The 17,419-nt window shown below is 40.1% G+C and overlaps 1 protein-coding gene across 1 annotated transcript in view; it reads right to left on the minus strand.

Annotated features, from left to right (window-relative positions):
* Window positions 1–17,419, minus strand: part of avl9 (AVL9 homolog (S. cerevisiase)) — a 156,376-nt gene that overhangs the window by 122,939 nt on the left and 16,018 nt on the right. Inside the window, exons 2-4 of the mRNA XM_041189388.1 lie at window positions 12,601–12,721; window positions 7,257–7,342; window positions 1,183–1,254 (exon numbers count right to left, since the gene is read on the minus strand). Of these exons, the coding sequence (XP_041045322.1) occupies window positions 1,183–1,254; window positions 7,257–7,342; window positions 12,601–12,721 (279 nt within the window). The remainder of the gene's footprint in view (window positions 1–1,182; window positions 1,255–7,256; window positions 7,343–12,600; window positions 12,722–17,419) is intronic.

A 17,419-nucleotide genomic window follows, 5' to 3' on the forward strand; every position in this document is an offset into this window, starting at 1 on the left:
GAAATCACATGACCAGCATGGCACTTGAGGAGACTATTTTCTTATTTGAACTGTAATTTCTTTAATGGCTGGAAAAAAACTGTTTTATAGGCAAAGGTGAAAGGTGATTTATGGAAACCGTCTCTACGTTTCGAACTTTTTTTTTGAACTCAGCTGGGAATAAACTGAGAAGGGGAAAGCTGCCCAACTCGCACTCTCTTTGCCTTGCCTGAAACAGCGTGGTTATCAGTATCCAGCTAGGAATCCTCATCTCAGTGGAACTTGTCTGTATTTGGAAACCTGAGCGGCTGAAACGAGTGGGAGGTCCCAAGGATTGATCCAGCTCTATTCTTCTCCACGCTGAAGTCCCATTGATGAGAACCTCCAGACATTTATCGGGACTAGCATTCCATATTCACACAAGGGAGCACCAGATCGACAAGTCAAAATACTGCGAACTTTATCCTTTTCAAATAATTTTTCTTTACCTGCCAATCTGTGTGCGTGCATGCATGTGTGCATGCTGGGGTATTTTAAAAGGGTTAGATAGTTGCACTTCCAGGTTACAAATTGTGTGTTAACCAGTTTTTTCAAATTGTTTTAAAAAAGATTTGTTTTATAATATGTCAACTAATTTGAGTTTATTGAAAGAAGTCTGGTCAAAGTCTCTTTTATTCTGGGTTTAACAGTGACCATGGTAAATAATTGGCCATTTTGGTCACATTTACACTAATGTGCGGCCTGTGAAATTTTGGGGCAAGATAAACTGTGCACTCCTTCCATCCCGGTTGTAACAATCCATATTTTGCCAAAGCAGTAGATTGCCAATCACAACTCTGTAACAGGCCATTCATTCCATGTGGATTGACGAAAGGGAAGAAGAGATATTCATTATACATGTCCATACCATCAGCTGACAGCAGCATTCCTGGAGGCCCAGAAGCTAGTTCCCCAACCACTTAATGTGCACCAAGGGAAAGGGAAAGGTATTTTATATGATAAGAAAAAAAATTAGTAAAAATGAAATTGCTCAAAAATCTAGGAAGCTTTTTTTGTTCTTGCACAATTCAAACCAAAGTATGTCCAAAGTAGTTAAATGTAATTGTACTTACTCTGCAATACTTTCCATAAATTAACATTTCTTCTTTGTAAAGTAAGACTGCTGCTCTTGAAATATATTTGAGAAAAGTTCAGTCCACTTACCAACCTACTGAGTACACACACGCTCTTCTGTACAGTTTCTCTTGTGACATCGGCCTGCCGAACCTTCAGGGTCTGAAGTTAAGAACAAGTGTGTTACGATTAGAGCCTTTATAGAAACATGCATTCAATGGCACAGCTTTCTGAACATAATAAATTCCAGAGAACAAAAGATTAGTCTGACAGTTGCAAAATTCAAAACCATATTAACACGAGGCAACAATTAATTTGTAAACAAAAACTAATTTTGATATGAAAGCAGACTGTGTGGCCGCTTCACATCACTCAGTTCGCAAGCACGACCCAGGCCTTTCTGTCGCTTGCCATTTCAACACCACCCTGCTCTCATGCCCACATCTTCTGTCCTTGGCCTGGTGCAATGTTCCAGTGAGGCCCAATGCAAACTGGAGGGACAGCACTTCATTTCCGATTAGGCACTTTACAGCCTTCCGGACTTAACAATGAATTCAACAACTTCAGACCATGAGCTCTCTCCTCCATCTTTACCCCTTTATAAATCCAACAGTTTTTTTCTAATTTTTATTATTTATTTATTTATTCATTCATTTTAAAGTTCTTTGTCGCCAACCTCCCCCCCCACAACCCCAACCTACCACAGGACCATCAGTCACTTGTTTCTATGTTGTGCTTTCACAGAGTGTCATGGAGTTATTAATGTATATAATATTTTGGAAAATGCTTTTCTTTTTGAGTAGTGGTTTAGTGTGCGGGTATGTCTTAATTGGATTAAAGCCAGCTAGTCTGGGTGCTTTGATATGTATTAGTTTTGATGTGTAAGAGAGATAGCTGCATTTACATTTTTTTGAATAGAGCATCCAAGGGGCAGAGTTTCCTGGCTGGCGTGTGGGAGCGGAGCCCACACGCCAGCACTTCAAACGTCGCAAGCTGACATCACGCGAGCGTCCTGACATCAGCGCGTGGTATCGCGATATTTCAGTTGGTGGGCGCTATGCAGCGGGACACGTGCCCGCCATTAGTTAAAGGCCTCGTTCAGGTCCTAACTTGCCAATCGTCGACGATTTTGAGGGGCCTGTGCGAGCTTCAGCTCGGCGCAACAGCCCAATGGGCAGGCGGTTAGGTGATTTTATTTACAAACCTCATCCCGTGGCGGGCTGAGGTTTGATAGCAGTTTTAAAAACATTTAATGAAGTTTTTGTTTATTTCATTAACATGTCCCATCTCATGTGACATTTTGACATGATAGGGACATGCTAATTAATTTATTGTTCTATTTTTTATATTTGCCAGCCTTTCCGCGATCTCCCTGAGGCAGCACTTTGCTGCGAAAGAGCGCACTCTGACAGTTGGGGAATCCCTCACCCACCCACCCCACCCCAGCACAGGAAGCGCATAGCGCTTCCCATCGGGTAGGCCTTATTTGGCCCGCCCACTTAAAATGGCGGCGGGGTCCGTTTCAGCGGCGGCGATCGGCTGCCTGTGAGCCAGTGAGCCCCGCTCGCCCATCAAGGGCAAAATTCTGCCCATCTTTCTAACAGCTACCAAGCAATATGTTTATATTACTAATAAAATTGGTATTGTGAATGGGGTTTCATTGTTAAAAGGTAAAGTTCAAAGAGACTGAATTCAAGTTCTCATTGTCTCATCAGTGATGGTAGGTATAACTTCAGTAGTTTTCTGGTGTGCAGGGAGAGGCAATGTAAGATCAAAAGGAGCTGCAAGCCTCCAACTGGCTCCACAGTGAAAGGAGCCTCATTTTGAACTCCTAAGGTGAAAATGCTTGGCTGGTGTTTGGTTAAGTCGATGGGTTGCTGTTGCCTTAATGGAGGTTAGTTTGGGAATTTGTTAAAAGATATGATTGTAGTAATTTGTAGCGATGTGTATATGTATATATATTTTTTTCATTTACTGTAAAACCTCAACAACTAGTGGTCTGATTCCTGAGTTTAGAGTCACTTGAAATAGAAGCATAGGACAGAGAAATGGCTTTTAAAAGGGAATTAGAAATTGTGAAGATTGAGGAGGAAGAAATAGGAAGATAATTAGAAAGAGAATTCTAACTGAAAATGTTGGCAGTTAGAAAAAAGAGATATCAGTAGGTGAGGAAGGATTTGTCTCCAGGGTAAAACCCAGCAGGTATATGTTTAGATTTGTACAAGTTCTTTCAAAGTTTGAAGAACAAGATATTGAAACATTCTTTATTTCATTTGAGAAGCTAGCTAAACAGATGAATTGGCCATAGGAAAACTGGACATTATTATTACGATCTAAGTTATTAGGTAGGGGGCATGAGGTATATGTTTCACTATCAGATGAAATGTCGGTGAATTATGATGTGGTGAAAAAGGCTAGTTTGAGTGCATATGAGCTGGCTCCTGAAGCATACAGGCAGAAATTTAGGAATGTGAGACAACAGCCTGGGCAAACTTATATTGAGTTTGAAAGAGTAAAACAAAGTAATTTTGAACGGTAGATATGGGCATTAAAAATAGAACCTATGCAACTCTTAGGGAAGTAATTATTTTGGAAGAATTTAAAGATTCAATCCCTTCAGTAGTGAGAACTCATGGAGGAACAGAAGGTTGATTCTGTAAGACAAGCAGCAGAGATAGCTGATGTTTATGAGTTAGTTCATAGAGCTAAACCTTTTTTCTGTCACCCTGTCAAATTGGAAAAGGACAAAAAGTGGTAAGGTGAAAGGAAGGTAGGTAGTCAGGGAAGAGGAGCAGCTGGAAGCTCCCAGTAAGTTTCTTCTCAGAACAAAAAGGAAGCTGCTGAAGGTACAAGTGACATTCAAAAATTGAGGTGTTTTCATTGTAATAAAGTGGGGCACACGAAATCAGTGTGTTGGAGATTGCAGGAAAAATCTGTAGGAATTATTGGGGTACAGAAAAACTCCAAAAGTAAAAGTGCTGTGGGTTCTGAGGCACCGGAGAAACCAGTGGTTAGTGTACAGGTGAAACAGGGAGAATCAGTGAAAGGTAAAGAAGTGGGAATGTGTTCACAGTTTACTCAAGAGAATTCTGAGGAGCAGGTTCCAGAAATGTTTAAAGACTTTATACGTGAAGGGAAAGTTTTTTCATGTGTACAGGGTGGAGTTGTAATGTAAAGTTTCTTTCTAATTATCTTCCTATTTCCTCCTTCTCCATCTTCACAATTTCTAATTCTCTGTTAAAAACCATTTCTCTGTCCTTTGCTTCTAATCCAAGCAACTCTAAACTCAGGAATCAGACCATTAGTTCTCGAGGTTTTACAGTAAATTTTACCCGGCAAAGATGTTAAAAGATTAAGAGACAGTGATATTTGTTATTCAGAGGGAGTGCGGCAGGAGAAGGTAATAATAATTGGGTTTCGTGGAGATGCTAAACCTATTCCATTGTAGAAGGTAAATTTAAAGAGCAAATGGAAGAATGGTGAAGTTAGAGTTGGAGTGGTGGAAAAATTGCCCATTGCAGGAGTTCAATTTATTCTGGGTAATGATATAGTTGGATCGCAAATGTGGGTGATTCTTATGGTAGCTGAGCAGCCAGTAGAAGTGTTGTCAACAGAAGTGGTACAGAAGGAACATCCTGGATTGCTCCCCGATTGTGTTATAATGAGATCAAAAGCCCATAGGGAAGAACAAAATAAACAAGATAAGCAGGCAGTTCAAAGGCAAGAAGAAAATGTCGAAATCCAATTAGCTGGCACTGTATTTAATAACATTGTTCAGGAGGAAGGTATGCAGAACAGTTCAATTGAAGTGTTTAACTCAAAGACGTTAGTGGAGTTAGAGAAAAATGATTTACAATTAAAACAGTTATATCAGAAAGCTTATTCAGAAACTACTCTCCTGGATTACATTTCAAATTTCAGGGAAAGATTGAACAGAGCATGTGAGTTGGCAAGGGAACATTTAAAGATCTCACAGCAAGTAATGAAAGTGAAAGCAGGTAAGGTGGTTAAAATTTGCAGCTTTGTTTCTGGAGGAAAAAGTATTAGTTTTGTTACCAGTACTAGGGGATTCATTAAATGCAAGATTTAGTGGACCTTACATGATTGAAAAGAAATTGAGTGAAGTAAATTATTTAATAAATACTCCATGTAGGAGAAAGAAGCAGAGAGTGTGTCAGGTAAATATGCTTAAAAATTACTATGACAGGGAAGAGGAACAAAAGAGGTGATGAGAAAGAGGTAGAAGTGCAGGACCCTGAAATTGATTTTCCTGTAATCAAATTGGTTAGTCTGAAAGTTTAAATGCAATATTGAGTTACCTTCCCATCAAGTGTCAAAGTGATTTGGAAAAGCTATTGCAGTCACATAAACCTATTTGTGGAAATAAGTTCGGAAAGACACATTTAGGTTTACATGATGTATGTATAGAAATATCATCTTCAGTGAGGCAACAACCTTATAGATTAAATCCGACAAAGTTATCACAACTACAAAAAGAAATTGATTTCATGCTTCAAAATGATATCATTGAGTCTAGTTGCAGTAACTGGAGTTCGCCAGTTGTACCGGTACCGAAACCGGATGGAACACAAAGACTGTGTGTGGACTATCGAAAGGTGAATGCAGTGACAAAAACGGATTCATATCCCATTCCACGGTTGGAGGATTGCATTGAGAAAGTGGGACAATCGAAATTTATCACAAAGATTGATTTGCTAAAAGGGTATTGGCAGGTACCATTGTCGGAGAGGGCAAAAGGAAATATCAGCTTTCGTAACGCCAAGTGGACTATATCAGTTTAAAGTCATGCCATTTGGTATGAAGAATACAGCTGTAACATTTCAAAGACTGACAAACAAAGTAATTGCAGGTCTGAGCAATTGTGCTGTTTATATTGATGATCTGATCATTTTCAGTCAGACGTGGGAGGAGCATTTACAGCATCTGGAAGAATTATTTACTCGAGTACAAGAAGCTAATTTGGTGATGAGCTTGGCTAAAAGTGAATTTGTAAAAGCGCAAGTTATGTATCTAGGCCATACCATTGGACATGGTAAGGTGGCTCTGAGAGATGTGAAAGTCAAGGCTATCGTGGACTTCCCAGTGCCTACAACAAAATGAAGTTTTGAGATTTCTAGGCATGAGTGGGTTTTACCAGAAATTTGTAGCAAGGGAAATCACAAGCTCATTACCCAACTGCTTGCAACTAACCTCAGCGAGGCTACATCAAGATCCTCACGGATCTCCTTTCACAGGGCTAATTACGTCTTTCTAACATGATGCTATTATGTCAATGCATCCTCTCTTGCAACTACTTTATTGCCTTACTAGTCACCTATTATATTTATTTCTTCTCACAAATGGTTACTGAGGTAATGTCTACGCACAGACTTACAGCCATTCTACCTGATACACTTAATCCTTAATGCCAACTGCAAGAATAAGTTGCTAAAGCCATGAAGAATGCAATTCCCTGATCCACTGTTTTGGAGTGTAGTATGACTAATATTTAGTATGTTCTTGCTGGATGGGAGCCCATTTAAAGCCTGAAGTTAAAATACTGAGTTCCATTAGCAGAATTGGTTCAAATTCAAGGTGGGCCAGATAGTCAGACTACAAAATGCTGCATAATCGTGGGACAACTGACCTTACATTCAATGGGTGACCTTTGCTGGTGGTCTTCCCGGTCCACACAACTGGCATAACTTGTATCTACTTCCTTATTTAGAGAATACAGCTGCCCTTCTACTTTGGCCTGAATCACCTTTTAAAGATGACACTCTTAAGCCCCCCTCAGAGCAGAAGTTGTCACAGAACAACAGCCACAATCAACACATTTGGATAGGACTTTCACATCACGTGGTTCAGCAAAGCATGAAAAGGATTCCTTGCAGTAGCAAGCAACAATTCCAGAAAAATTCACATATTGTGATTAAGTGACTAACTGAGCATCAAACACATTGAGTTCAGAACATTATCACATACCCTTATTGCCTTTTTGTAAAGATATGGGATATTTTCATGTCTCCATTGCCCTTATATGGAAGTATATGTGGGCTGCGTTTCATTAACAGTTTTAGTTTTCCCTTCCAATCTGTTTTATTGCACTTCTTCAGTTGTGAAAGCAAATCATTAAATCTATATTTTAACTAAGGAAAACAAACCTTAGCTTCAATTTGTCGATAGCAGGAAACACCATAAACTGTCTTTCGATTCCCAATCCTTGGAGGTAAATGAAAATAAATGGTATCTAAGGAGAGAGAAAATCAAAAATATAAAAATCATAGAAAAGGATGAATTTCTGGCTGAACTGAAAATATTCTAGAGGGATAGCATGAGAATTGCTAATAAAGTATTTCTCAAAGTGGTTGGTAACTTATAGTGCTTCGACCTCAAGTTGAAATGATAAGTTAATAACGAGGGCACAGATATTCAATTATGTGACAACAGCATAATAGAATATGACTGTTATTAACAATTACCACAATACTTATTCATCACAGTGGTACCAACATGGCCAAACAAAGTCAATCATAGAATCATATGGCACAAATTGAGATAATTTTGTTTATCAGGCCTATACTGGTTTTTGAAAGTGATAGGCAATTAGTCCCATTCCTCTACTGCTTTCCCATATCCCTGTGATTTTTTTTCCTTTACAAGCATATTTAAATTCCTATCAAGTTACTACTGAATCTACTTTTATCATCCTTTCACACAATCTGTTCCAGATCATCACCTGCCCTCTGTTTCTTTCTTCTGTACGCTTCAATGTTATGTCAATAATCTTACTGTGCAATAATTACATTTACCACCTCAAAATGCCCCATTACCAGGCATGTAACCATAATTTAGTACCCTAGTGACTCATATTGTTCCCTCTATCATAATTCAAGTTTTGTACTTAGTATATGGTTGTGTGGTGTCTTCAATGTTTAAGTGACTATGAAGATTTTGCATGCACCATTGTATTTCACTGAAATTCTAGTAGCAACACTAGAAAGAAAATGGAAAATATTTCCTACCTCCTCCCTCTTCTCATGTGATAAAGGGTGTGACTTGGGAAGGTATGGAAGACAGTTGGTAGTGTTAGCTCTTCAGGGCTTATATTTCTAGTGGAGATGTATTCACTAACTTCCAACTATTTGGCTGGATTTGCAAGTCTAGCAGTATTCAAAAGTCTTGTAGAGTTTCATCAGTATTGTGTAATTATGGGTTAGTAAACAAAACAGGAGCTACACCCATGGGGATATGTGCATAAAGCATATGGCGCAAAGGCTCATGACTACAAAAGATCATACTGAAGAAATCCTCCAGGGCAGGGATTTTCAATTCTTGCCTTGTAAAAAAAATTACTCGTTTTATTTGTTTGAAGTTGAAACTCTGCTTTTGATCAAGAGGTCAAATTGGGTTCCTTGCATTATTTGCATTACCCAGTTGAAATTAAAAGACCGGTTTCCTCAAGTGGGGGAAGAAGTTACATTTGGGAAAAACATTGCCAAAAGCTTTTAATGGTTCACCCGGTCACTGATACTTATAATTGTACTTATTACGTGCATTCACCTTTGGTAAAGTACATAACAGTGGAGTGTTCTCAAGGTTAGCTGGGATGTTCCAAATCAAGGAGTTAACAGAAGTGTTAGTTTTGATTTATATAATTACATAATTCAAGGCAGCAGCACACCACTACCTTCTCAAGGACAATTAGGGACGGGAAATAAATGCCGGCTCCCGACATCCCATGCATGTATATAAAAAAAATTAAAACAATTCAACATGATTAGTAAAATATTTTGGCTTGTCCTGAGAATGTGAAACGCTGTCTTTTTTTTTTAAGGAGTTGAAATCAATCCTTTAAAGCAAAGTGTGAGTCTTTTCAAAATCCTGAGCTTAGTTAGAATGAGAGGCTATGTTTATTGCTTGTTTGGTTAAAAGGAGGCCATTTGGCCCATCAAGCTTGCAATGGCTCTTTAAAAGAGCTGTCCAATATAGTCCTACTCTTCCTCCACAACCCTGTAGTTTAGTCCTCATCAAGAATGTATTTTTATTCATTCTTGGGGTATGAGCATCATTGGCAAGGCCTGCATTTATTGCCCATCCCTAATAGCATTTCAGAAGATGGTGAGCCACATTCTTGAACTGCTTCAGTCCATGAGGTTATGTACACTCAACAGTGCTACAAAGGATGGAGTTCTAGGATTTTGGACCTGAGAGGGATCAGTGATGTAATTTTAAATCAAGATGGTGTGTGGTTTGGAGTGAAACTTGCAGTGTCCGCTGCCCTTGTTCTTCTAGCTGGTAGAGGTTGCAGGTTTGGAGGGCATTTTGAAAGAGCCTTGGCAAGCTGCTACAGTGCTTCTTGCAGATAGTACACATTGCTGCCACTGTGCACCAGTGGCGGAGGGAGTGAATTTTGAAGGTGGTGGGGGGTGTCGATCAAGTGAGCAGCTTTGTCCTGGGTGGTGTTGAGCTTCTTGAGTGTTGCTGAAGCTGTATTTATCCAGGCAAGTAGACAGCATTCCATCACACCCCTCACTTGGGCCATGTAAGACGGTAGACAGGCTTTGGGGAGTCAGGAGGTGCAGAATTCCCAGACTCTGGTCTTCCCTTATAGGTTATATAGGGATCCAGCAATCGTAATGTCATAGAATGTCAAGGGAGATTGGGTTAGCTTCTCTACTGAAAGCTCCTATATGCCACTATATAAGGTAATCATGCAGATATAAATTTTCTCTTGGAGTAGCAATTTTGCTTTAATTCTCCTTTTTTGGTTAATTATTCTAAATTTATGACCTCTGGTTACCAAACCACTTGTATATTCCTATCAGCTTTACATTTGCAAAGGGGCAGCAATGGAAAGATTTGCTGGCTGAGGGTAGGCCTCCTGCTATAGACCTGTATTAGCTGAGCTTGAAATCAGCCTGAAACCTGCTAGTGCCTAAAAGCACAACAATATGATCTATTAATTGCTATCAAAGCCTTCAGCTTTTTACTGAAAAGGTTTCAAGTACAGCCAAGTAATTGCAGATCACAAGGTTAAATATACTTTTTGGCTGAGGCAGGAGGAGCCCAAATCTTTTGCCATCAATAATATGGGCAATGCAGAATGTTACTCTGCCAGCAGTTTTCTGAGGAGGTTCTGCAAAGCAAACTCTATTGACACCAATTTCCTTTCATGGCTCACATGCCCAAAACCAGTTCCCTTTTCTGGCTACAGCAATGCTTAAGAACACCCAAAACATTGCAAAAGTGAATACAAAACATTAAATGCACTGCATTCTCCACTGATGCTGCTGAATTTGTGGCATTTTACACTTTTGCTTAATATGTGACGAATGTCTAGTTCATTGTTCAGTTAATATTTTAGAGGTAATGTTTCATTCTGGGAAGATCATAACTTAATTGTAGAAAAAAGGATAAATGCAACTAAAGCAGCTGGGAGTCTATTATACTTAAAAGTTGGGCCATGCTGACTTAAGGGTTAACAGCCAGAAAGGTAAGATCCTACACCAGCTGGTGGGCTTATTTAGCTGGAGAGTTGGAGATGCGGTGTTTATACTGTTTGTAAAGAAGGGTTTTGTTTTGGGAGTTTAAAAAATTAGTTTAAAAGTATTCAGTGAACCCTGGAAGGCCACATTGTCCTGGAGATGGGTGGAGCTGAAGAAGGTTCTCTGGTTTCAATTTATCTGAGTGTTCTACAGCAGGGTAAAGAGGATACCGAAAGGCCACTGAATGGCTCCAGACAGTTTGATGGCCATTGGTTGCAATTTGGACCTTGCATTGATCACAACTCACAGGTGCTCTGGATGCTGTTCGCAGACTCAAGTCACTTAGGGCTCAGGGAAGATCTGGGGAACTGAGGTAGTGGTGGACAGTCACAGGTTCCATGCTGGAGAGGGTTAGGGCTCAGAAGAAACCCTGGGAGCCATTTGTAGCTTGGTGCAGCCGGGAGACTGGAGTTCTAAGGCAGTGCCAGCTTAGTCTGCAAAAGAGTTGGAAAATGAACTGGTAATTCGAGGCAGGATTGTAGCTTTGTGAATCCTGTGGGATGCAGTCTTAGGAGAGAATGAACCAATGAGAGATGAACAGTGGTTGAGGCAGTCCGAATTGGAGCAACTTTTGAAGGAATTAAAAGGCTAAACCTTTGAAAGTGAAAAGTTGAAATCCCTCATGAGGGAGACAAGTTTTAACAAGATATTGTGACTCAAAATGGTCATTGATGTCTGGGTGGGTTGCTGAGAAATCTGTGGGGTCTGTCTTGATTGTATCTGCCATTTAATATGCAGTGTGCCCCAGTTTGCCTGTTAATTCATATTAACTTCGTACTTGGTATTTCAAATTTGTCTATTTTAGACAAAATGTTACTGGCCCCTAACCAGATCGTAACAATTAACATTGTGCTTGGACAAATCAGGCCTTATTATAACAGTCCAACAACAAGCAAGGATGCTGCCATAAGCCCTTTTGTTAAGTTTGGACTAGGCTTTAAAATGTTCACATCAACTTATAAAATAGCTGCAACTTTGAAAAAAGATGTAAAAATAACTTATCAAACTTCCAAAAATCTAAGATGCATATTACAAATTACACTATTGCATACTATTGAAAAAGATTTTAAAACACTTTCCCACAACCTTGGCTATTCTTGCTGGAAAAAAAACTAAAAGCAATTCACAACAATGGCCCTTTAATTTTTTTTCTCTCTTGTATCCTATAATCTCCAAATACATTGTCCTAAGAGACAGACTCAGTCCTTAATCCTTTGAAATCAAGACATATGCAGCTTCTAACTCTAACCCAGGACTGCCAAAGTATGCAACCCATTGCCTCCTTTTTCTTACAATTGTTAAGCTTTTAAAGCCCAAACCTGATATTAATCATTATTTTCCTATTTACTGAGCTGATATTACACTTCCCAATCTTGGTGGTGTCTGTAATATTGCCCACGGCCTTTCATCTTAGCTTTTCCTTAGATTGAGACACCAAATGGCAGGACACCTAACCAAAAGGGACAGCATCCCCAGATGATTTTCAGCTTTGCCTTCTGAGAGTGCTGCCAATTTCCATCTGTGGGGGTGGGTGGGGATGAAAGGAAGGAAGGAAGGAAAAGAAAGGCTAACTTGTATTAATATAGAACCTTATTACATCCCTAAAAAAGACCTCCAAATACAACAATTATTTAAAATACATTAGCTGTGATGTACACAAACATAGTAACAATTATACACAGAGCGAAATCCACATCAGCAATGAGATGAATATGGGGGTCATTTTGTTTTTCCTGGTTTTATGAGTAGAATGCAGCCAGCACAGTGGGAGAACTCAAATCTTCATCCATCTGAACTAACTGAACAAGGAGTTTGACATCAGAATGTTTTCAGAATAATGATCTCGGGTCCTGCAGACTGATTTGTAACCATGACCATGAACTCAGGTGAGAAATCTAACCAATTGATACAGTTATCTTGGTGTAGTAAATATAAGAGCATGTTTCCTCATCTATCTTACCTTCCTGGTAGTTGTGTGCTCCATCAGGCAGGGCCAGAAATGGGAGGTATTTCCACTCCTCAGGCAAGCTGTGACCATCATGTCCTTCTTCTGGAACCAATGGTGGATATGAAAATTCAACCTGTAGTGTTCAAGAATGGAGATTATAATAAGTAGCATATAATTTTCCACTAGAAAAAGTTAGATGCAACACTCTACAGAATGACAGCTAGTGAAGAAATCACAATGGCTGGAAAAAGGCAATCAAAAAAGTATTTTGTAAATATAAAAGGACAAAGAACTATTTTAGGAACTTCTTTATCCATTTAATTCATTACTTTGTTTCTAGCAGTACTCTGCAGGATCTATATGCATTCTAGTATTCAATTCTGTGGTGACCAAATTTATATACCTGCTGAACGATCCAGAATATTTATATCTGGGAATCAGTCCAACCTAGTTTGAGCATTTCTTGATAGCTGTTCTTCATGTAAAGGTCCCAAAATTATTTTTCACAAGCAGATCTAGTCTATTTGCTTCAATTATTTTATTTTGTTCAGTGTTGGAGTTAACCCTGAACAAAGCAAGTTGCTTATTAGAGGTTACCCAGGATTTCAGTAACAAAGGCAATCCAAATAATGAAAATATTATGCCAATTGATACCAGCTAAATGAGTCTTCCAAATGTATTTACAAATAAGATTATACATAGAAACAAGAAGCTGGCTAATTATTAAACAGTGTAATGCTCATCTGAGAGAAAGGCAATCAATCCATAAAAGGTTGACAATATACTATTTTCCAAAAAACTGCATTTGTTCAACAATTGTTAGAAATCTAACAATTCTTTTGGATAAGTTAGCAGATAGCCATGACATTGGTTATAATCTTGCAAAATTCCCTAGATTCTGGAAAGGTCCCCAGATTGGAAAGCCACAAATTGTAACATCCCTATGCAAAAAAAGAGGAAGACAGCAAGCAGGAAACTATAGGCCAGTTAGCCTAACATTATTGGGATAATGCTGGAATCCATCGGAGCAGGATATTTAGAAAATCGTAATATAATCAGTCAGCAACATGGTTTTGTGAATGGAAAATCATGTTTGACAAATTTCTTACGAATTCTTTAAGAATGTAATGAGCAGGGTGGATAAAGGTGAACCTGTAGATGTATTCCCAAAAGGTATTCAATAACGTGCCTCTTAAAAGGTTACTAATCAATCTAAGAGCTGTGTTGGGGATAAAGGATGATTGGCTAACTAACAGAAAACAGATTCACAGTAAATGGGCCATTTTCAGGTTGGCAAACCATAACTAGTGGGGTGTAATAGGGATCAGAGCTGGGGTCTCAACTAGTTATAGTCTGTAGTAACAACTTGGATGAAAGGGTCAAAAGTATTGTAGCCAAATTTGCCAAGAGTACTAAGATAGGTGGGAAAGCAAGTTGTGAGGAGGACACAAAGAAGCTGCAAAACGATATAGGTAGGTTAAACGAGTATGCAAAAATTTGGCTGAAGTATAATATGGGAAAATGTGAGGTTATATAACTTAGTAGGAAGAACAGAAAAGTAAAATATTATTTAAATGAAGAGACACTACCAAAATGCAGCAGTACAGAAGGATCTGGGTGCCCTTTAACATGAAACACAAAGGCAATCCCAATAGCAGCAAATGTTGAGAAGTTTGGTGCTATTGAAGGCCTCAACGCCACTGCGACTTCTGGGGAATCCATGTAACGCTCCAATCTGGAATCTGGTGTGTGCCTAAAAGGGCTCAGGGGAGTCCAAGCTGATGGTCCCAGCAGGACCTGTCAGGGTGTAAGTTTGGGCTGATTGCCCTTAACCTACCTCAATAGTTGCACTGATATATTTATGGCTTCTCCTAGCAGGGGCTGAGACCCAGCACCCACCAGGTCTGCAACACCCAAATTACATTTATGAATGAATAGTTAGACTCAAATGTTTACAGCACAGAAGAGGCCATTTAAGCCATCATGTCCACGCCAATCAAGAACTACACAAATCCCATTTTCCAGCGCTGGACCCATAGCCCTGGAGGCTATGGCAATGCAAGTGAATATCTAAATACTTAAAATGTTACGAGAGTTTCTGACTCAACTGCCATTTCAGGCAGTGAGTTCCAGACTCCCACCAACTTCTGGGTGAAAAAATGTCTCCTCAACTCCCCTCTTAGCCTTCTACCTTAAATCTATGACCCCTGGTTATTGACCTTTCTACTAATGGAGAAAGTGCCTTCTTATCCACCCTATCAATGCCCCTCATAATTCTATGCACCTCGATCAAGTCCCCTCTCAACTTTCACTGCTTCAAGGAAAACAACCCCACCCTATCCAATCTTTCCTCATAACTTAGACCCCCTAGCCCAGGCAGCATCCTGGTAAATCTCCTCTGCACCCTCTCCAGTGCAATCACATCCTTCTTACAATGTGGTGACCAGAACTGCACACAGTACTCCAGCTGTGTCCTAACCAGTGTTTTATACAGTTCCAGCATTACCTCCCTGCTCTTGTATTCTACGCCTCGGCTAATAAAGGCAAGTATCCCATATGCCTTCTTAACCACATTATCTACCTGCCCTGCTACCTTCAGGGATCCGTGGATATGCACACCAAGGTCCCTCTGATCTTCAGTATTTTCTAGGGCCCTGCCATTCATAGTATAATCCCTTGCCTTGTTAGCCCTCCCCAAGTGCATTACCTCATAGTTTTCCAGGTTGAATTCCATTTGCCACTGCTCTGCCCACCTGACCAGTCCATTGATATCCTCCTGCAGTTTACAGCAATCCTCCTCACCATTTACCATCCTAACAATTTCCGTATCATCCGCAAACTTCATGATCATACCCCCTACATTTAAGTCCAAATAATTTATGTACACCACAAACAGCAAGAGCCCCAGTAATGAGCCCTGCGGAACCCCACTGGAAACAGACTTCCAGTCACAGAAACATCCCTTTACCATCACTCTCTGCTTCCTGCCTCTCAGCCAATTTTGAATCCAACGTGCCACTTTGCCTTTGATCCCACGGGCTCTTACTTTCTTGACCAGTCTGCCATGAGGGACCTTATCAAACCTTGCTAAAGTCCATGTAGACCACATCAAATGCATTACCCTCATCAACACTACTGGTTATCACCTGAAAAATTTGATCAAATTTGTCAAACATGACGTTCCCTAAACAAAACCATGCCAACGATCCCTGATTAATCCATGTCTCTCCAAGTGCAGATATATTCTGTACCTCAGAATTATTTCTCGTAGCTTTCCCACCACCGAGGTTAGACTGACTGGCCCGTAATTTCCTGGTCTATCCCTTCCTCCCTTTTTTAATAACGGGATAATATTAGCAGTTCTCTGGCACCTCATCTGTGGCCAGAGAGGATTTGAAAGTTACTGCCAGGGCCCCTGATATCTCCTTCCTCAACTGCCCGAGATACATCTTGTCCAGGTTTTCTTTTTAATTCATTCTTGGGATGTGGGCTTCACTGGCTGGGCCAGCATTTATTGCCCACCCAAGTTGCCCTTGAGAAGGTGGTGGTGAGCTGCCTTCTTGAGCCACTGGAGTCGATGTTGTGTAGGTACACCCACAGTGCTGTTAGGGAGGGAGTTCCAGGATTTTGACCCAGCAACAAGGAAGGAACAGCGATATATTTCCAAGTCAAGATGGTGAGTGTTTTGGAGGGGAACTTCAAGGTGGTGGTATTGCCAACTATTTGCTGCCCATGTCCTTCTAGATGGTAGCGGTCCTGGGTTTGGAAGGTGCTATTGAAGGAGCCTTGGTGAATTCCTACAGTGCATCTTGTAGGTGGTACACACTGCTGCTACTATGCATTGGTGGTGGAGGGAGTGAATGCTTGTGGATGTGGTGCCAATCAAGTGGGCTACTTTGCCCTGGATGGTGTCATGTTTCTTGAGTGTTGTGGGAACTGCACTCATCCAGACAAGTGAGGAGTATTCAATCACACTCCTGACTTGTGCCTGCGAATTTATCCATTCTTAAGGCCACTAAACCCACTAGTATCTCCTTTCTCTCTGTTAATTTCCTCTAATACTTCACAGTCCTCCACCCTGATGTCTATACCTGCATCGTCCTTTTCCAATGTGAAGACTGACGCAAAGTATTCATTGAGGACTGTACCCACATCTTCTGGCTCCACACACAGATTACCTCTACAGTCCCTAATTGGCCCTACTCTTTCCCTAGTTATTCTTTTGCTCTTTATATATTTAAAAAACCTCTTTGGGTTTTCCTTCATTCTACCCACCAATGCTTTCTCATGCACTCTCTTAGCTTTCCTAATTTCCTTTTTAAGCTCCCCCTGTACTTTTTATACTGCTCTAGAGACTCTGCCATATTGAGCACTTGGTATCTGTCATAAACTTCTCTTTTTTTCTTAATCCTAACCTTTATGTCCCTTGACATCCAAGGCTGTCCAATCTTGGTCTCCCCCTTTGTCTTTACGGGAACATATTTGTTCTGTAGTCTCATAATTACCTCCTTGAATGCCTCCCACTGTACTCTCACAGTTTTAATTGTCAAGGGAGATTGGGTTAGCTTCTCTATTGAAAGCTCCTATGGTATCTGATGCCACTATAGAAGGTAATCATGCAGATATAAATTTTCTCTTGGAGTAGCAATTTTGCTTTAATTCTCCTTTTTTGGTTAATTATTCTAAATTTATGACCTCTGGTTACCAAACCACTTGTATATACCTATCAGCTTTACATTTGCAAAGGGGCAGCAATGGAAAAAATTGCTGGCTGAGGGTAGGCCTCCTGCTATAGACCTGTACCAGGAATTTTTAAATTAGCTGAGCTTGA

This window comes from Carcharodon carcharias, chromosome 6 (genome assembly GCF_017639515.1).
Source record: "Carcharodon carcharias isolate sCarCar2 chromosome 6, sCarCar2.pri, whole genome shotgun sequence".
In the NCBI taxonomy this organism is placed as follows: Eukaryota; Metazoa; Chordata; class Chondrichthyes; order Lamniformes; family Lamnidae; genus Carcharodon; species Carcharodon carcharias.